The sequence below is a fragment of the Myxine glutinosa genome, chromosome 6, assembly GCF_964187855.1.
Source record: "Myxine glutinosa chromosome 6, kmMyxGlut1.1, whole genome shotgun sequence".
NCBI lineage: Eukaryota > Metazoa > Chordata > Myxini > Myxiniformes > Myxinidae > Myxine > Myxine glutinosa.
This window is the reverse complement of record NC_136266.1, coordinates 133,642,355-133,664,208: the sequence shown is the minus strand read 5'-3', so window position 1 is coordinate 133,664,208 and position 21,854 is coordinate 133,642,355. Positions and strand designations below refer to the sequence as shown.

Below are 21,854 nucleotides of genomic sequence, written 5' to 3'. Positions count from 1 at the left end.
GTGCTTATCTCTCAATGCTGAAGAATCACTTTAAAATAAGCCTGGTGTTAGCTTAACGGTTAATGTAGCCGGCTTGAGATCTTAGGGTCCTGAGTTTGAGCCCTTGTCGTGCTGTGGAAATAACATCAGGTGGGTTGACTCAGCCTGTCATCCTTCTGAAGTCGGCAAAATGAGTACCAGTTTACTGGTAATAAGGGGCATTGCATCAGAAGTACAGCCGGGCCTCCAGAAAATGATGCAGCCACGAGCTCCATACAAGCAACAACCACGACTTGATAATTTTTTAAACAATTCTCGTATCCGGATCCGGATCTTCACCAAAACCGAATCAATTCAGCCTTGTCACACACCCAAAGTGTCCACCATGTTTATTTCGATTCCGTCAATAACGTTTTGAGATAACATGCTATGTATTGTTTTTGGCCATATCTCTCAAAAGTGAAGAATCACTTAAAATATTCTAATATCCGGATCTGGGTCCAGATCTCCACCAAAATCTAATCACTTCATCCTTGTCACACATTCAACTTTATAAGCACCAAGTTTCGTCCGAATCCGAATCCGTCAATAGTTGTTTGAGATATCCTGCTCACAGACAAACAGACAGACAGACAGACAGACAGACAGACAAATGGGGGTGAAAACATAACATCTGCCCACCTTCGGTGGCGGAGGTAATTAACACCTATTACATCCAATAATTCCAAACTGAAGCTCTTCCATCATCACTTTTTCAAAAGCTTGGAAAATACGATTCATTTGTTCATCATAAATGGACTTGCGATAGTCAAGTTTATGAATACAACAATGGGATCAACAATGGGATCAATCAACAATGGGATCAACAATGGGATCAGCCGTCAAGATTAAGGATCAATTTTCACGATGCGTTTCAAACAAGCATGGTATCGTCCTCGTCCTATAATTCATTTCTGCAGCAAGCATCCCTGCAACCCACAGCTCTCCTCGGAATTGAAAGATAAGAATGGCTAGCACGTGAATGTTCCAGGAAAAGTGGAGGCAGGCAAGAGGAAGCATCGTTAATCACCAGAGTCCTTCTGTTCATGCATAAAACAGAAGTTTATTCGCTCAGCAGCTCAATCTACCAACTGCAGATGCCCACTAATTTATCGTACACCTTTAATTTCATCCCAGGGCGGTTTATAAGCAGGCATCTGCTTCCGTCAGCCTCCTTGCTATAATTTCATTCCTTGTTCATTTTTCCAAAGTGGGATGCTCAGACAACGGCAGCGGTTCAGAGAAATGGGGATTGCAGCATTTTGGATGTGATGTGTATTAAATTATAATGCCACGTCTGTCTTTTCTTTTTAACTGGGCTAACAAACGTGTGGCTTTGAATATCCATTCAATTTAGCTCTTGGTCATGATCGTCATTGAGCAAGCTTCGCATTGTATCAGTGGCAACATATTATTGTACGGTTATGTAAAGATGCAGATCTTCCACTGGGAAGCATAATGCTGCCATTTCAAGGATTATTAACTGCTTCCATCTTTCCCTACATTCTGTTTCTAATAAGAGTGCCAAGTTGTATAAAAGTCATAATTTTGATAGAATTGAACAAAATGTGTGTCTGAAATTATGCAGCATAATGTTTCTGTAGCTTTTTGCTCAATTCATTAAGAACTTTAGTTGTGGTGTAAACAATCACAGATCAATATCCATATAATATCTTGTCACATTGTTGTTTATAATTGCTAGTAAAATAGGCATATTGCCAGGCTCATCATGTATAACATTGAGTGTAAAAGCACTGAATGAAGGTCAGAGTGAAAGAGTGAAAAATTGCCGACAATCAAACAGATTCATTTGACAAGGCCCAGCCCTGGATGGTCAAAACAAAATGCCTTTGGAATGATTGTTAATCCCAATTATTCCCAAAACCTGTAACTACTCTCACAATAGTTAGCCAGGAAGCAATAGGGAATGACACAACAATAATGCCAGAATACACAGCAAGTAAGACTCTTTTTGTAATCTCATTGAGCAGCGTCCCACCGTGCAGAGGGATTCAAAGGTGCCAGGTGAAATCAGAGCGCCATCCAGACCAAAAAGGAATATGCTCATGTAGGAAAACATTCCTCCCAAAATAATGAGGTTGTTCATGTATGGGCTTGACATCTTGATGAGTCTGAATGAAAGAAAAAGGAAAGTTAGTTTACACTTTAGCCATGCTTCAAGGGGATGCCTTTTGGGGCTTTTCCACTGCATCCGGCTGCTGGGGGTGGCTGGATGGGCTAAGTGTTTTGAACCAATCAAAACCAAGAACAGACACAACAAACCATGTATCCTGGATTTTGATTGGAGGAAAACACTCAACCTCTATTGCCAGCACAACTGAGTTAGTTCTGGTGGAAATGGTTCCTTAATGGTACCAGGTTAGAGCAGGTGTAACCTTCCTCATCCTAACAACTCATTTCACACCCAATATTCAAAAATCTGAACTACGCTTCCTCACAATTCTAATGTCCAAGGAAGAACGAACTTGACAGTAATGATTGAATCTCTCCCTTTAAAGTATGCTTTTGTTAGTAGAGTGTTGTCATAAACATAAAAAAGTTTGCAACTAATTTTACAATTACCAGCTTCTACTTCAAACAGAGGATTAATTTATAATTAGTCACGTACTTATGGTTGCGGTTCTTGATATTGAAGAAGAGAAAACCTGAAGCCACGAACATGCCGAGGCATGTGAGCACAGCCAGGCAGCTGTACAGGGATAAGGACACTTCTCGGAGTTTGCGCTCTATGATCGTACGATCCCTTGGTGGTCCAGCACCTGTGAGACACGGGAGGGCAGGACTCAGCTGGAGACGTGCGGTTAAACTGCTGATGAGTGTTTGAAAAATAATGAAAAATCCTGGCGATGCCATTTTGTATGCTGAACCCAGCAATCAAATAGTGGTTATTTAACAAAATGGTTGTTGTCACAAATACGTAAAAATGACTCAGCCACTGAAAAAGAAACATTTGGAGTTGGACATACTGCATATCAGCGCAACCAATAATGATTGGAGTGGGAGGTCAGTGAAGACTGTACTGGGTGAAGTTTGTCTCTTATGTGTTTAAGTTTCTTATGTGCTTAAGTTTCTTATATGTTTAAGGCCGTGAAGGTGGATTTGGAAGGGTTAGACTCAAACGTAACATCATAACTTTTTTATATGTGCTCTGCCAGCACTGCATTGGCAGTGTGACGGATGCAGTTAGTTTCAATGAAACTATCATTTGATATTAAATGTAACTGTCCCATTAAAGCATTTTGGTTTAGAATGCATTCGTTCCAGGTTTCTCATTGTATTTCAAGAGAAAAGAAAGTTGAAGTTAGGCATTTGGCCCTCATGCTTTTATAATATTTCCGATTGGAAATGGCTGTAACAATGATATTCTTCTATATATATGAAAGAAAGTTTTTGTTTGTTTGTTTTTGGCAAAAAAATTTTTTTTTTTTGCAAGTATGTTGCTAACTCCGGTTTGTGTGTGTGTGTGTTTGTTTGTTTGTTTGTGTGTTTGTATGTCTGTCCGCTCAGTTATACTTGCCTACAGGACACAATTTTAAATCGATCTTCACGAAACTTTACCAAATGGTAGAGTTCGTGGTCCGACAAAATCCTATATATTTTTGGGGTCAAAAGGTCAACATAGGCCAAAGGTAAACCACTTTTTTCAAATTTCTAAAATCCTCAATTTTCATCCGATTGACTTGAAATTTGAATAGGATATACATGTCAGCTTACTGAATTCAACCACCAACTATTTTTGAGATCAGCGTGGGCCAAAAGGTCAACATAGGCCAATGGTCAACCAATTTTTTCAAATTTCTAAAATCCTCAATTTATTATCCGATTGACTTTAAATTTGAAGAGGATTTGCATATCGGCTAACTGAATTCAACCACCAACTATTTTTGAGATTAGCTATGGACAAAAGGTCAACATAGGCCAAAGGTCAACCACTCTTTTTCAAATTTCTAAAATCCTCAATTTTCATCCAATAGACTTGAAATTTGAATAGGATATACATGTCGGCTTACAGAATCCAAACACCAACTATTTGTGAGATCAGAGTGGGCCAAAAGGTCAACATAGGCCAAAGGTCAAACACTTTTTTTTCAAATTTCAAAATCCTCAATTTTCATCCGATTGGCTTGAAATTTGAATAGGATATACATGTCAGCTTACTGAATTCAACCACCAACTATTTTTGAGATCAGCGTGGGCCAAAAGGTCAACATAGGCCAAAGGTCAACTTTCATCCGATTGACTTGAAATTTGAAAAGGATTTGCATATCGGCAAACTGAATTCAACCACCAACTATTTTTGAGATTAGCTTAGGCCAAAAGGTCAACATAGGCCAAAGGTCAACCAATTTTTTCAAATTTCTAAAATCCTCAATTTTCATCCGATTGACTTGAAATTTGAAAAGGATTTTCATATCACCTTACTGAAAGCAATTACCAACAATTTTTGAGGTCAACATAGGCCAAAAGGTCAACATAGGCCGAATTTCTAAAATTGTCAATTTTCATCCGATTAACTTAAACGTTGAAGACGGTTTGCATATCAGGTCACTGAATTCAACCACTAATTCTTTTTGAGGTCAAACGGATGCTCCACTGAGTGCCATGCTGCTTTGTTCTGTTTTGCCAAGTGTCACTCTGTGAGTGATTTTTCATTTGTTTGTTTGTTTGTTTGTTTGTCTGCACGCGCTAACCTCCTGAACAGTGAAAGATAGGAGGAAACCTCTGAAATAAAAAATGTCGGGACGGGCCCCAGGAAGGTTACAGGCTAGGTGGTGAGGCCGGCCTCGGCCGCCTCGGCCGGGCTGGGCCCATTTCGTAAATTAAAAGCTGAGCTGAATTATAGTAGTCAATCTTCTACGGCCGCGAGTAAAAGCTGAATTATAGTAGTAAATTCTTTCAAAAAGAACTAAAAATGTCGGGACGGGCCCCGGGACGGTTATAGGCTAGGTGGCGAGGCCGGTCGAGGCCGCTTCGGCTGGGCTGGGCCCATTTCGCAATTAAAAGCTGAGCAGAATTGTAGTAGTCAATCTTCTACGGCCACGAGTAAAAGCTGAATTATAGTAGTAAATTCTTTCAAAAAGAACTAAAAATGTCAGGACGGGCCCCGGGACGGTTATAGGCTAGGTGGCGAGGCCGGTCGAGGTCACTTAGGCAGGGCTGGGCCCATTTCGCAATTAAAAGCTGAGCTGAATTGTCGTAGTCAATCTTCTACGGCCGTGAGTAAAAGCTAAATTATGGAAGAAAATTCATTCAAAAAGAACCTGGGCAACGCCGGGTGCTTTCGGCTAGTCTTACTATAATTCACCAAATGTCCGTCCGTCTGTCCGTTCGAAGGTACCGCAAAAACGGCTGAACCGATCGCAACCATATCTGAGGTGGGTAATCCGAGGACCCCCTGGAGTAAAATAGGCTATATTGTTTTTCCAAGTTTTCCAAATTTTCCAATTTTCCAGTTTTTCCAAACACGATGGAATAATATTTACTGATATGAACAGAGATGTGGCTTTTGCTGAAATTCTACGTACCAGGGGAGAGTAGATCGACTCCTGACGAACTCTTCCGATATAAACGTGTGGCTCCGAAGTAACACGGCAGCGTGTGCAAGGCGACTGAGAAACAGGTGTCGCGGCCACTTCCGTGTTACAGATTCAGCGCGCACTCTTCACACATAAACGTGCGACTGAGAAAGACGTGTCGCGGCTGCTTCCGTTTTGCAGAATTCAATCTTTTTTCAAAATGGGTGCCATGTACTGTTTAGATTTTGATGATTTGTGTGCGATATGATTCAACGGATGTTTATATGAATCGTTTAAAAAAAAAAAGCCTTCAATTTCTGATATTTTGCCTTTTCATTTGGGCTTCCCAATTGAAGCCCCGCCCGTAGGGCGGGTACCGTTGCTAGTCTGATATAATTTCACAAGTTGTGTCACCCGATAAATATTGGGTTATTTAGACATTATTAAACATGAGGAAGATTTATATTTATAGCTATAGGGAAAGATTGTCCAATTGGCCTCCTCGTTTCCGTGTTTGAAGGAGTACAGCATCATGCGACCACTCATTACACTCACTGCAGTCAGGCAGAGAATGTGGACCCTTTGTATGTTATTTTCCATTCTTAATACAGAATACAAATACTTGTATGCAAGTAGTTCGATTCCAGACACCCAATCGACTTTCAATTGGAGAGGCGTTGAGGAGCAAGCCAAGCTCTGCAACCCTTTCCTGATGAGGGGGCGACCCGATATACATACTTATATTGTATGTCTATATTATAAAACAGGGATGTCTGTCTGTCCTTCCCCAAACTACTCTGTAGTTGTAGTTCCCAAACTACTCTGTAAAAAAACCAAAAAAAAAACCTCTGTTTTGGGGGCTAGCCTCGCCAAACCTTCTGTGAAACGTTTTGGGGTCCCAGCGGATGTTGGAGGTTTCATAAACTCCTCCATAAAAGTATGATTTTGAAATTGACTTGATACGGAGCTGCCCCGAATTCGGAAGTGAACACATGACGATAATGAGCTGGTTTGATAATATCTCAATACAATAGTCATTAAACACAGTATTTTGTTGAAGTATCAATTTATGATAGGAATGCCGTTTGGAATTGAGTGAATACAATTACGATTTTGAATTTCCAATTGTATGGAACTACTCCACATCTGGAAGTGGGAACAACATCTGGAACAACAGCATGCATTTAAATTTTTGTTTATGTCACGAGTATTCGTGAAAGTTAATTTTTTTTAAATGTTAATTCTACTTAATTTGTGATTGGAGTTAAGCTGTTTGGAATGAAAATAGAGATATTGAGGTCAAGTGAATGAAGAAATGAAGCGAGGATTTCTACTTTCTAAGCATGACATTCGTGGATTCGCCATATGCAGATTCACCAACAGCATGGATTTAAATATTTGTTTATGTCACGAGTATTCGTGAAAGTTAATTTTTTTATGTTAATGCTACTTAATTTGTGATTGGAGTTATGCTGTTTGGAATGAAAATAGAGATATTGAGGTCAAGTGAATGACGAAATGAAGCGAGGATTTCTACTTTCTAAGCATGACATTCGTGGATTCGCCATATATGCAGATTCACCATTGACTGGGGATAGAACCATTCAAACGGGTACGTTTTTCTTGGGAGTCCTTCACGAACCTGCTGTCCATGTTCAATGTTCGACTACAGGTGGCACAGGAATGTGGAATTTATTACCTCCGTCACCAAAGGTGGATGGAGGTTATGTTTTCACCCCTGTCTATCTGTCTGTTTGTTTGTCAGTTTGTGAACAAGATATCTCAAAAAGTTGTCGACGGATTTGGACGAAATTTGGGAGAGATGTAGCATATGTTACAAGGACGAAGTTATTAGATTTTGGTGAAGATCCGGATTCGGATCCGGCCACTAGTTGTTTCATGATTTCCCATTCGCCGTTTTTTTTAACCTAAGTCTTTCACGAACCTGCTGTTCATGTCTGACGTGCGACTGAAGGTGCCACAGGAATGTTGAATTTATTGGTTCCATGGTTTAGCATTCATCGTTTCCGCATTGTTTGTTTGCTTTCGGTTGCGCAGCCGTGCATAGCATGGGAACCTCACTAGCATAATCTATATATATATATATATATATTGTTGCGGTTTTGAGAACCCACACTTGTAAATATAACATCATTAAAGGTTAAAGGTTGCACCCCATAGATAGGCCACAAGCAACACGTAGGTCACCTTAGGACGGTAGTTATTCCTTAGTATGTGTTTAGATAAGGCCATGTCCAGATTGTCCAGTAGTTGCATCTGCGTTGTGTCAAACAAATAAGAGTAGGCCCCTTTTGTTCATTTTGGCAGCCTCCCTCCAAGCGATGCCATTAAGCGCTCTCCAGTCTGTGCCGCATCGGCCCTCCCAGTTTGTTACGCTCCTTGGCCAGCAGCCTTCGCTGCCCTTGGGCTTCCGCTCGAACCAGCCCAAAAGCCACGAGGTGAGGCCAGAAAAGGGGGGCGGAGCGCAAGGATGGAGGTGCGGCCACGTCAAACAGCCATCAAGGCGGAGCCGGTAAGCCATCACCAGGCAATCAGGGCTAAGGTGAGATCGCCTGACAGGGCGTGGTTGGGGCTTCCAGAGCGTTCGTTGGCTTGGCTTATAAAAGCGCGGACACAAAGCCCTCATAAGGACTGACGCAACTGCACTCGTTATAAGAGGTTGACCTTCAGTTCTGAGCGGGGAGAGAGAGCGCATTCAGAAGGACTAGTACGAGAGTTGAGTACGAGAGGGAGAGACGTGCTGTGGCAACCAGCTTTACCAAGGGCGAGCGCGCGGCACGCATTGCCGAGGACTGCAGCGTGCGGGAGGACATTGGGGAAGGGGCGCTTGGAGCGAGTAATACTGGGAGCGCGTTTAAAGGCGCCAGTACACATATTACATACGCGGCCAAGAGCCATGAAGTCGTGATAGCCCGGCTTACCCTTTTCCCGTGACAATAATTGTCCGCTCGCGCCTACGCTACGCGGAGAGCTGCCTGCCGGGTTTCCACCATCGTCTGCTGGTACGAGTCAAGGACCGGGACGAGCTGTGAACGCCATCGCCGGACCCTCAACCCGACCATCTGCATCCCCGCGTGAGTCTGAAGTCTGAGACCGAGTCTGAGAGCGAACGGGCCCGAGTCCAAGGGATAAGTAAGACTGTTATTAAGGCTGCCCTGTGTACTTTTCCTTCCTCTTTCTTTCTTGTACATTCTTTCGTTTCCTCTTCTAATTGTACAGAGTGTCAATAAATTACCTTGTTCTTCCTGGTTTCTTCTCAATCCGATCGTCCTAGTCATTTCTCAATTGGGTAAGCGTGGCACGATTAGGAACCGCTATAATCGGGTCTAGTCCTTGTTAACGGCCCGAATCGCGGCTCGCTTCGCTCGGCGTGTCCACTAATGCCGTGGTTCGGGTGAGAGTTATTTCCTTGCTTCATGGTCGTTGTTAGTAATTAGGTAATAGGACTAAATTCAACCAACAACCCTATTTAACACCGACCGGAAGGAACGTGATAATTTCGGGATCGCGTCGGCCAGATAAACGACAAGGGGATTAACCCCCCCTTGATAAGGGGAAGGCCGACGTCGGAGATCCGCAACAATATATATATATATATATATACATATATATATATATATATATATATATATATATATATATATATATATATATATATATATATATATATATATATATATATATACAGGGGGCTGCAAAAGTAGGTATACAGTAAGGATTATACCAGATTATACCGTTGACTGGCCACCACGTTCGCCGGATCTCGCCCCTATGGACTTCTTTTTCTGGGGATGTGTAAAAGACAGGGTTTTCGCACGCAAGCCACGTTCTGTTGATGCCATGATTCAGTTCATATGGGAGGCTTGCTAGGATATTGATGCTGATAAAGACCTTTGTGCCAGAGTGTGCATGGGTGTCCACACTCGACTAGTGGAGTGTGTGAATGCCGGGGGCAAACAGTTTGAACATTTGAGGGATTAATATGTTTATTATTGATATGTTATTATTGATATGTTTATTATTGATATGTTATTATTGATATGCTTGTATAATCAATAAAATACGTTTTGTGCACACGTTTTGTTTTTCATTACTGTATACCTACTTTTGCAGCCCCCTGTATATATATATATATATATATATATATATATATATATATATATATATATATTCCGTGTGTGTGTGTGTGTGTGTGTGTGTGTGTGTGTGTGTGTGTGTGTGTGTGTGTGTGTGTGTGTGTGTGTGTGTGTGTGTGTGTGTACAGTGCCCTCAGAAAGTATTCACCTCCCTTGACTTTTTTCACATTTTGTTCTGACACAGCCTCAAATTAAAATGGATTATATTGAGAATTTTTTGTCACTGATCTACACGTAATACCCCATACTGTTCAAGTTAAATTTCTTTTTAGACATTTTTACAACATAATTTAAAATGAAAAGCTGAAGTGTCTTGAGTCAATAGGTATTCAACCCCTTTGCTATGACAATCCAAATTGAGAAATTGCGATCAGGCGTATCCAATTTCCTTTGATCATCCTTGAGATGTCTCTTCAACTTGATTGGAGTCCACTTGTGGTCAAATCAATTGATTGGACATAATTTAGAAAGAAACACAGCTTTCTATGTAAGGTCCCACAGTTGGCAGTGCATACAAGAGCAGAAACTCGACCATGAAGTCCAAGGAACTGTCCGTAGAATTCCGAGATAGAATTGTGAGGAGGCATAGATCTGGCGAAGGGTATGAAACAATTTCTAGAGTGTTGAAAGGTCCCAAGAGCGCAGTGAGCTCCATAATTAGGAAAAGAAAAAAACATGGAACAATCCAGACTCTTACCAGAGCTGGCCGTCCGATCAAACAGTGGAACTGGGCAAGAAGGACCTTTAGTGAGGGAGGTAACCAAGAACCCAATTACCACTCTGACAGAACTACAGAGTTCCTTGGTTGAGATGGGAGAACCTGCTGGAAGGACAACAGTATCTGCAGCACTTCACAAATCTAGGCTTTATGGGAGGGTGGCCAGACAGAAGCCACTCCTGAGAAAAAGGCAAATGAGAGCATGCCTGGAGTTTACAAAACGACACGTGAAAGACTCTGAGAACATGAGGCAAATGATTGTGTGGTCTGATGAAACTAAAATTGAACTCTTTGGCCTGAATGCAAAACGCTATGTCTGGCCTAAACCAAGCACAGTTCATCACCCATCTAACATCATCCCCACCGTGAAGCAAGGTGGTGGCAGCATCATGCTATGAGTATGAGGATACTTTTCCATGGCAGGGACTGGGACACTTGTAGGATAGAGGAAGCAATGCATGGAGCCAAATACAAGCAAATCCTTGAGAAGAACCTGCTTTAGAGTGCAAAAGCTTTACATTCCAACAGGACAATGACCCCAAGCAAACGGCCAAAGCAACACTGGAATGGCTTCAGAACAAGTACATGAAAGACTTTGAGTGGCCCAGCCAAAGCTCAGACTTGAATCCCATTGAGAATCTGTGGAAAGACGTGAAGAATGCAGTTCGACGTTCCCCATCCAACTTGACAGAACTTGAGCAAATCTGCAAGGAAGAATGTTAGAAATTCCCCAAATACAGATGTGCAAAGCTGATACAGACATACCCAAGAAGACCCGAAGCTGTAATCACTGCCAAAGGAGCTTCTATGAAGTATTAACTCAGGGGATTGAATACTTATGTGAATTAGATATTTTTTGCATTTCATTTTTCATTATTTTGTAAAAATACCGAAAAAAAGAATTGCACTTTGACATTATGGGGTATAATGTGTAAATCAGTGACAACAAATCTCAATTTATCCCTTTTTAAATTCATGCTGTAGCAGAACAAAATGTGAAAAAGTCAAAGGGTGTGAATACTTTCTGAAGTGACTGTATCTCGAGCTTTCAATACTCCAAAATGTCTGACTATATAGAACCCAAGGCCAACTCCACTCTTGGATTACTGCCTTCCTCCACTCTCATAGCCAATGTGTGGCTCTCACTCTTTCTTCTCTTCTCCCTGTCAAGGCTGGAGTATCCTAAGGGAAGAGACTATGCCCCCATCTTATTCCTAATATTCATCAATGATCTCACTGACGCTCTGGAAAATCCTCTTTTTATCTTTGCGGATGACTCCACTCTCTGCCATGACATCCCTCATCTTTCTGATAAATAAGCAACAGCAACAGATGCAACATCCTTCAAAACCTTAACAAAATCACAAACTGGTCAAACACTTGGACTATGTCTTTCAATCCTGATAAATTTCAAACACTCACTCACTCACTCACTCACTCTCACTCTCTCTCTCTCTCTCTCTCTCTCTCTCTCTCTCTCTCTCTCTCTCTCTCTCTCTCTCTCTCTCTCTCTCTCTCCCTCTCTGACAGGACTGTACCGCAAACCCACCTTCTACTTTCTCAACCACCCCCTCGAAGAGGTTCAGTCAATCAAACTCTTGGGTCTCACTCTGCCATGATCTCTCTCGGGGAAGCCACGTTTCAAAGTTGGCCGCCAAAGCCAGATGCCGACTGGGTATCCTCCATCATGCAAAGTCCTTCCATGGCACATCTAAGCTCCTATCCACCTACAAGGCTTTCATCCGCAGCTTGATGGAGTGCTGCTCTCCCCTCTGGGCTGGCTCTCCTGCCTCACAACTTGCTCAGCTTGACATTGTGGAAATGAAGGATTTCAAGATTATTGGAATTTCTCGCGATGAAGCTGAGTGTATGGGCCTATTATCTCACCATCGTCCATAGGTTGGTGGCTCTCTCTATAAATGTTATTTTTTGCAGAATGCTGAATTATATTAACCATTGCCAATGTTGCAAAAAATATTTACTTCCAACATAGCAGCTCACGTTTGTAGTTATGTCTGGGATTGTTCTGTCCACCTGATCTTTGTAATTAAGTGTCGATGGTTTTATTTTAAAAGTGATATTAAGATGAATGTAAGGATTAAATGTATTAAGATGAATGTATCAAGATGAATGTAAGATTAGGGAAAACCTTAAATATACTACAAGGACTTTCTGAGTTATAATTGATTGAATCACGAATGGCACTACTCACTCACTCATTGAACAAATACAATTGTTCAATTTGGATCTGCAATAAATTTATTTAGCGACAGCTCATTTAAATGGTATTTAAAAATATTTTTTTCCTGCAATGAAAACCCACGTCCATTAATGTGGTCTACATGTGCCACTCAAGCAATGCCCCATAAGCCTGACGTTGGTTTAACAGTTAAGGTGGCAGGCTTAAGATCTCAGTATCTTGCGTTTGAGCCCCTTTGGTGCCATTAAATAACACTCGGTGGGTTGACTCAGTCTGTCATCCTTGAGGTCACCAAAATGAGTACCAGCTTACTCGTAACAGGGGCACTGCATCAGCAGCACAGCCAAGCTTCCAGAAAAATGATGCAATCTGCATCAGTTGCAGGCTGCATACGAAACAACAGTGCCCCCATATATTAGGATGGGATTTTATAATTTGGACAAGATACCACACACAAAAGCCTACTCATTTTGAAATTGCTTTCTCTGTGCGTGCTGACAATGTTCAAATGTCTTCGATGGTATCCCGGTATGTCTTGTTGTCAATCTCGAAAATCATTGAGGCTCTGCTGTTTTTGAAATTGATACATAGATATTGCATAGAATTGACTCAAATAACCTATCATAACAGTTTTACATCATCGCAGGTAGAATGATTAAGACAGAAAAAGGATTATTGTTTTGTCATTATGCATACAGATTGTCACCTGTTTCAGTGAAGTATAATCCTAATTATCTGGAGGTGGATGGATTCTAAAGCGATCGTCATGAAACTTTACCAAGTTGAAGAGGTAGTCACAACTGAGAAGCCTATTGATTTTGAGGTCAAAGGTCATCTTGAGGTCAAATTTCAAAAATCATCATTTTTCATCCAATAAAAAAAAATAAAATAAAAAAAACACCTTTAGAGGCCATTTTTCCCCGCAAAGCGGGGGTTGGCCTTTTTCGGGAACCGTGGTTGTTGTTGTTTTTCGGTCCCCTATTTGAAGCAATGTTTTACGGCCGGATGCCCTTCCTGACGCCAACCCTTTTTGCCGCCTTTAACGACAAACAGGGAATTACCAGTGAACTGGTACTCAATTAGCCGACCTCGGAAGGATGACAGGCTGAGTCAACCCCCCTGGCGTTAATTCAGCGATCGACCGGGATTCGAACCCAGGATCCTTGGTATCCTAAGCCGGCACCCTAGCCGCTAGCCCAACACCAGGGATAAACCTATCATCCAATATATATCAATTTTCATCCAATATAGTTGAAAATTAAACAACAACTGCATAGTGCCTCACTGAATTGGGGAACCAACTATTGCTAAGGTCAAAAGGTCAACTCAACTCAAGGTCAAACTTCTGAAATCATCAATTGTCATCCTTGTAACTTGAAAATTAAACAGCAATTGCATAGTGCATCACTGAATTGGGGAAACAACTATTTTTGAGGTCAAACTTCTAAAATCATCAATTGTCATCCGATTGACCTGAGATATGATTAAGATCGTCAATTTTGATGTTATTGAAATGGACAATTTGATGTCTCCATGGCAACCTTTTTCTGGATGGATTTTGCAAGGATAGTGCTCTTCACAACACCTTTCTCTTTTGTTTATTACTTGCGGAAATCGAAGATTTTTCAAGTACATTGGTTGGTCTTGTGTGTTATTCTGTCTGTTTGTCTGTCTGTCTGTATGTCAGTCGCCTACAGGTCACAATTTTCAACCGATCTTCACGAAACTTCAACAAACGGTAGAGTTGGTCAGAAGCAAGAAGCCTATTGTTTTTGGTTTCAAAAGGTCAATAGGTCAACCGATCTTCACGAAACTTCAACAAACGGTAGAGTTGGTCATAAGCAAGAAGCCTATTGTTTTTGGTTTCAAAAGGTCAATAGGCCAAATAAAGGTCACCAACTTTGTCAAATTCCTAAAATCCTCAGTTTTCATCTGATTGACTTGAAATTTAAAGAGGATTTGCATATCTGGTCACTGAATTCAGCCACCAACTATTTTTGAGGTCAACATAGACCAAAAAGTCAACATAGGCCAAATTTCTAAAATCCTCAATATTCATCGGATTGACTTAAAATTTTAAGTGGATTTGCATATCTGGACACTGAATTCAACCACCGAGTATTTTAGAGGTCAACATAGGCCAAAAAGTCAACATAGGCCAAATTTCTAAAATCCTCAATATTCATCGAATTGACTTAAAATTTTAAGAGGATTTGCATACCAGGTCACTGAATTCAACCACCAATTATTTTTAAGGTCATCATAGGCCAACAACTTACTTTAGGGATTTCGCAAGTATCGTGCTATGCACGACAAATTTCTTGTTTGTTTGTTTGTCTGTCTGTTTGTGAACAGGATATCTCAAAAAGTTGTGGACAGAGTTTGATGAAACATGGTGGACAGGTTGGGTGTGTGACAAGAAAGAATTAATTCCATAATTGTGAAGGTTCGAATTGGGATCCGGATCAGAGAATTTATTTAAGTGATTCTTCACCATTGAGTGAAAGGGCCAAAAATGATATGTAGCATGGTATTTCAAAAAGTTGTGGATGACATGACAAAACTTAGTGGATGAGTTGGTTAGGCGACAAGAACAAGCTGATTAGCTTTTGGTTCAGGCCCGAATCCAGACCCGACCTATCAGAGGGATACAAAACAAACTGTTCAGCTTGGTGGAGGTATGCTTTCCACAGAGTGCCGTTATAGTCCCTAAATCATTAGGATATGCACGGTGCCATTTGATACACAAACATTTAGAAGGTATATTGTGTGTTTTATCACAGACCTCTTATGTAAGTCCAGTGAGAAAGGTGGCTAGGTGATATACAGAGCATAACACACCTTGAAAGCGAACTGTGCCATTTATTAGCTCCAAGGTGTCTGCGACAGCGTGATACTCGCCAACTTTAACCATCTCTTCTCCTGCATCCATTCAGGTGGAGCACAGCTCAGGAATAAGAGAATCTACATAGATAGGTTCATATGATTAGACATTTCGTTGTTTAATTGAGTGTGGAAAATGCTATCAATCCCAAATGTGACGTCTATGCAAGCATATACAAAGGAAATTCAATGCAGGAGGAGGCCATTATGTCCATAAAGCCTGCATGCATTTGGCAGGATGGTTATTTGGTTTATGAAAAGTCATATACACAAGTATGTACTGTGGGATGAGGTGGAGGTAAAGCAATGAAAAATTGAAAGTAGGAAAGAGATGGGGTATGTTGGGGGATGGGGGGTGGGGGGGGGGGGGTGGAGGGGACAAAGAGGATACAATGAAAAAGGGGATGGGTGATCAAAATTCAAGCATTTTTGTGTATTAACATAAAACCACAACAAAAAAATTAAAATTAAACGATGTAAGGATAGTACACTAAAAAGTATGTAAATAACATAGCTATGGCCACAATAAATTATCATGTGAAACCATCCCTATACATTTATTTGACTAATGGTTGTGCCTGTAAATGACACTAAACATCTCTCCTGATTTGGTTAGCTAAATCATGTGAGTCGGTGTGTGTGTGTGTGTGTGTGTGTGTGTGTGTGTGTCTTGTTGATTGTTATCTTCATAATTTGGGTATCAGAAGGTAGAACGGAGTCCTCCCAGGACTCAAAGTATCCACACATGCTTCGGTGAAGGATTGCGGTTCATGGGCTATGTTGTGAAGTTTTGTTGTTGTTCTAAAGCCCCCAACTGTAGTTTGTTTGTGGTAATGTTCCCAGGGATGGTTTGTAGATTCTTTGTGAGGTTCTTATTTATCATTCCCGTTGTTCCAATTATCATTCGCACAATTTTGGTGCTCTTCAACTTCCAGGATCTTTTCACTTAATTATTTAGGGTCTTTATATATTTGGTCATTTTCTTGATTTTTGCATTATTTTGACCAAAATCAGTGGATTCTGCCTTCTTTTCTTTTTTGTATATGAGTACTATGTCTGGTCGCAGTGCTTTGTTTTCAGTGTTGTTGTTTTTGTACACAAGATCGAGGCTCATGTAAGAGTTAACATTAATCACAAAAAAAAAATGACACATAAAACATATAACAAAGGGAGTGGGAAACAAGATAGGGAGGGAGAGGGAAGCACATATGTACAACAGTAGAGAAAAGGGACGTCGGAAGATCTGTGGGAGGGAGAGGGCTTGGGGGGAGGTGGCATGGGAAGGGGTGGGGGGGGGGAGGGAGAGGTATAAAACACATGGACACTGCAAGGACTTCCAGGAAAGAAGTCGGAATTTCAAAAAGGTGGATCTTGGGTGAATTAACAGGGGTAGAAAAGATCAGTTTTGGATGGGGGAAGATAAGAGATGGTGGTGATCAGCTGTTTTAAAGACCTGGAGGGAGGAGTGTGATTGAAGAGAGTGAGGGAGTTTGTTCCAGAGGCGGGAGTAAAGAGGAATGAAAGAGTGAAGGTGAGCAGAGAGACTTGATTATGGCAATTTCACCAGAAGAGAGTTGCTGGCAGATCTTGTGCAACCTGTAGGAATATTTGGTGGGCAGAGCAGAGATAGAGCTGGGGGAGCTAGGCCGGAGAGGAGTCGGTAGAAGACAGAAAGACCAACTACCTGCCTGCAGTGAATGAGTGAAAGGCCCAAGGAGTTAGCTTCATCGCGGGAGATTCCAATGATTCTGAAAGCTTTGGTTTCAACAGCGTGAAGCCGAGCTATTTGCGAGGCAGGAGCACCAGCCCAGAGGGGAGAGCAGTATTCCATTGAGCTTCGGATGAAAGCCTTGTACGTGGTGAGGTGAGGAGCTCAGGTGTGTCAAGGAAGGCCATCACACAAAGGAGGATGCCCAGTCGGCGACTGGCTTTGGAGGCCAGCTTGGAAATGTGCTTTTCCCAGGAAATATCATGGCAGATAGTGAGACCCAAAAGCTTGAGTGACAAAACATCTTGGAGAGGATTGTTGAGAAAGTAGATGGGATGGTTGTCCAGTCGGTCTTTTCGGAGAGACATAGTAAGAGTGTGAGATTTGTCAGGATTGAAAGACATGTTCCACTTATTTGACCAGTCTATGATTTTGTCCAGATCTGCAGAGAGTAAGGACTAAGGAGGCTGCTGAATTCCGATCTGAGGGATGAGGAATGGAGGGGCAGAGAGTGGAGTCATCAGCAAAGAGACAGAGAGGATTTTTCAGGGAGTCAGAGAGATCATTGATGAAGACAAGAAAAGCACAGGGCCCAGAACACTGCCTTGGGGAACTCCAGCCTGAACAGGAAGGGGAGATGAGAGAAATCCATTCAGGGCCAAAAGTTGACTACAACTAGAGAGGAAGTCCGCAAGCCATGCGTGGAGATTTCCATGGATACCATAGGAGGAGAGTTTGGTGAGCATAGCGGGGTGCCAGACCGTATCGAAGGCACGTGATATGTCGAGGGAGACAGCTCTGATTTCCTGTTTGGCATTGAGGACCTCCATCCATTGTTGAGACAGCAGAAGCAGTATGTCCGGAGTAGAATGACCCGGTCTGAAACCAAATTCATGATCAGAGATCAAGCCATTGGAGAATAGTAAGGATTTGATATCCAAAGCAATGATGGATTCCATGACTTTGCTGATCATTGGGAGCAGGCTGATTGGTCTGTAGTTGCAATGATCTGCTTTTGCATCTTTTTTTTGTGTAAAGTGGTAATGTTGGCTGATTTCCAAGCTGATGGCAGATGACCTTGAGCAAAAGAGAGGTTGAAGAAAACAGAGAGAGGGTGTGAAAGAGCGGCAGAGCAGGCTTTTAGGAACTGTGGGCTGATGCCGTCTGGTCCAGTTGCAGAATCAGAGTCGAGGTTTGACAAAAACTTATCCACTTTGTCAGGAGAAAAGGACACAGAGTCCAGGAGCAGCTGGGTTTGACTGGGTTCGGTGGGTACAGAGAGAGATGGGTTTGGGATACAAGATTTTGAGGCAAACACAGAGTTGAGGCATTCGGCTTTGTCACATGCGGTGTCAACTGTGTAGCCATTTGAGGTAAGGGAGGGAATGGAGGGGGAACAACAACCAGAAACAGATTTGACCAGATGCCACCAGGATTTGGAGGAAGGAGACAAGTTTGAGAGTTCAATCTTAAGTGTGGAGAGATAGTGCTTCCTGGCACTCCTGAGGGTAGACACACACTTGTTCCGAGCTTGGTGGAAGGAACTGAGATTGCCTTCAGTTGGATTAGCCTACCAAGAGGCAAAGGCACGTTGTTTCAGGGCAACTGCCTCACCAGAACATTCAGTGTACCATGGACGGGAGGAAGGGTATGACAACTGAAGACAAGATGGGATAAATCTGTGCATGAGAGAGAGCAGTTTGCTTTGGAAGAATTCCCAGGAAGAGTTGATGTCAGAGGCATTAGAGATGGGAGACCAGTCCAGATGATTGATGGCTGCTTGCAGACCATGCCAGTCAGCCTGAGTGAAATGCCAGACTCGTTGACGCTGAGGAGGCTCTCTGAGAATGGCCAGAGAGATATCCACTTTGACAAGCACATGATCAGAAGAACAGATTGGAGCAGAAGAAGAGCAGCAGAGATTTGCAGGGAAGTTTGTCATAACCAAGTCTATGAGAGAAGATTCTCGGTTGACTGAGATCCGGGTCGGGAAATTGACAGATTGTGTCAGTCCCAAAGAGTCGCAGAAGTCCTTTGCTGAGATGCCATGGCTGGTGAGACAGGTACCCGCACCCAACCAGCTGGCATGATGACAGTTGAAGTCACCACATATAAGGAAGAGAGTTGGGATGAGTGAATTGAAGTTGGTCCATGTTGTCAGACAGCGAAATGTAAATGGAGTCATCACTGTTTGTATGACGGAAGAAAACACATTTTAACAAAAGGTGGGTGCGGCGAGGAAGCCATAGCCAGATGTACTCCTGGGGGTGGGGTGGAGAGAGGGCAGTGCCAGAAGAGTGAGGAAAGCAACCCCATCACCAGGACGAGGCTCAAGTCTATCATACCAGAGGAGGGAGTAACCAGGAAGAGATATTAAGGAATCAGAGACAACTTGAAGAGGAAAGTTTCTGTTAAGCAGATTATGTCTAGTTTGTCAGAAGCAACCTGTATGAATGAATCGAGGCTCAAGGCTCAAGTCTATCATACCAGAGTCTATCAATGACGAGGCTCAAGTCTATCATACCAGAGGAGGGAGTAACCAGGAAGAGATATTAAGGAATCAGAGACAACTTGAAGAGGAAAGTTTCTGTTAAGCAGATTATGTCTAGTTTGTCAGAAGCAACCTGTATGAATGAATGAATGATCGTTTTTAGGCCATTTTTCCCTGCTAGAGCGGGGGTTAGCCTTGCAGTCCCCATGACAATCATGGTTCCCTGTTTGAGGCAATGTTTTTATGAAGAAGAAGAACCCTCCTTGCTGGTGAGGGTTCGTTTTTTCGCAGCTCCACACGCTCTCCATCGAAATCGAAGTTAAGCAATTGTTCCCATTTGTATTTTCGTTATAACTGTATTTCTTTTATGGTGTATGTTCGTATATTGTCCCGACAAAGATTTTCGGTGCAAATCTTTCATACCTGTATTGAAAATCGTGTTAATTCGTGTCGTCTTGAGGCCTTGTACAGTGTACACTGTACAACCTTGAGGCTTTGTTTTTCTCTCAGCGCCTGTCGTTTGTGATCCAATAACTTTCGTTCTCTGTTTTCGCAGTCTTTCCACCCCAAAGCCTACTTCCTTATGTAAATCTCAACTCAAAAAAAAAAAAAAAAAAAAGACATTACCTTCTCTGTGCTCATTCGTTTATTCATTCTTATTCGTTCGTTCGTTCTTCGACCACGTGTTTCTCCCCCATTTCCCCAGATAGATTGTCAAATTTCAACTCGTTATTTTATCGTCCATGCGATATTGTTTGATTATAGTTAGTTTTGGTTTGAATTTCCTGTAACTCGTAATTAATTAATCGTGTTCTGCTCCTCGTGTGTGGCCTTGTAGTTCTACCCCCGTCGGTGTTTTGTTAACTTAAGCATGTTTTGCTTGGCTCTTGGTTTTTTTCCCTTCTACCCCGAACATAATACTGTCTAACGTTCTAAATCCCCACCCCCCCCCCCCCAAAAAAAAACAAACAAACAAAAAAAAAACATTTATTTTCTTTTCTCCACGTGTACTGTTGTCTCATCCTGTATTTTCTGTCCAGGTGTGCTGTTCACCCCACCCCCATTATCTCCTTGCCATCCACCGTTTGCCCTGTTCACGTGACTCGTGGTGGTCCCTCTCGGCTCTCCCCCCGTTGGTATTTTTGTGCTTATAAGATTGTTCATAGTTCTGTTTAAATATTATTTAAATATGTTTAACCTTTCCCCTTCTGTGTTTTATTCAGTGGTATATTACAACACGCTGTTTTTCTTCCTATTTAAAAGGTTTTTCTCAATTTCCTCTCCAACTCATTCCACTTCAAAAAAAAAGAAATTCAATATCTTATACGTCTCCCTCACTACATGGTCTAAATTCACATTCATTCCATCCCTCCTCCATCGTTCTGAATCGGATTGCTAACTTGAAAATCACAACAAACCCAATTTGTTATCAATGTTCGTCTTTCATTAATCATCCACTTTCTAAACTCCCCTCTTGCCCCTCCCATCCAAATCCCCCCCCTTGCACCTACACTCCGAAACTTCCCCCTTGCCCCTCCACTCTTAAACTCCCCCCTTGCCCCTCCACTCCTGAACTCCCCGCTTGCCCTTCCCCTCCTAAACTCCCCCTTTGCCCCTCCCCTCCTAATCCCCCCCCTTGCCCCTCCATTCCTGATCTCCCCCCTTGCCCCTTCCCTCCAAAACTCCCCCCTTGCCCCTCCCCTCCTAAACTCCCCCCTCACTCCTCCCCTTCAAAATTCCCCCCCAATCCCTCCCATTCAATTCTCCCCCCATACCATTCCTCTCCAATTCTCTCTCCTCCCCCCTCCTCCTCCAAGCTGCCTCCTCCCCACTTCGTCTCCCTTCTATCTCATACCTCCACCCCCCCCAAACCTTCTACTTTCCTCTGCCCCCCCTCAAACAACCCCTCACTGTGCCGCATCCCTTCACCATCAAACCTTTCATCCTCCTCATCCTTCCCTTTCTTGGAACTCTTCTGCAACATCTGAAACACTATCAACTGCTCTCCCTACCTCCCCCTCTCATCCTTCATCTTACCCTACTCCTCCCCTCCCCTGTCCTGTACCCGATGCTCCCCCTCTCTCTTCATTAACGGTATGGACCTCAAACATCCGGGGCCTTCGCTCAAACCTGACTGATCTC

The 21,854-nt window shown here is 42.4% G+C and overlaps 1 protein-coding gene across 1 annotated transcript in view; it reads right to left on the bottom strand.

The window, feature by feature from the left end:
• GABBR2 (gamma-aminobutyric acid type B receptor subunit 2) overlaps positions 1-21,854 on the bottom strand; it is a 280,931-nt gene that overhangs the window by 154,787 nt on the left and 104,290 nt on the right. Inside the window, exons 7-9 of the mRNA XM_078781075.1 lie at positions 15,472-15,552; positions 2,648-2,798; positions 2,018-2,150 (exon numbers count right to left, since the gene is read on the bottom strand). Of these exons, the coding sequence (XP_078637201.1) occupies positions 2,018-2,150; positions 2,648-2,798; positions 15,472-15,552 (365 nt within the window). The remainder of the gene's footprint in view (positions 1-2,017; positions 2,151-2,647; positions 2,799-15,471; positions 15,553-21,854) is intronic.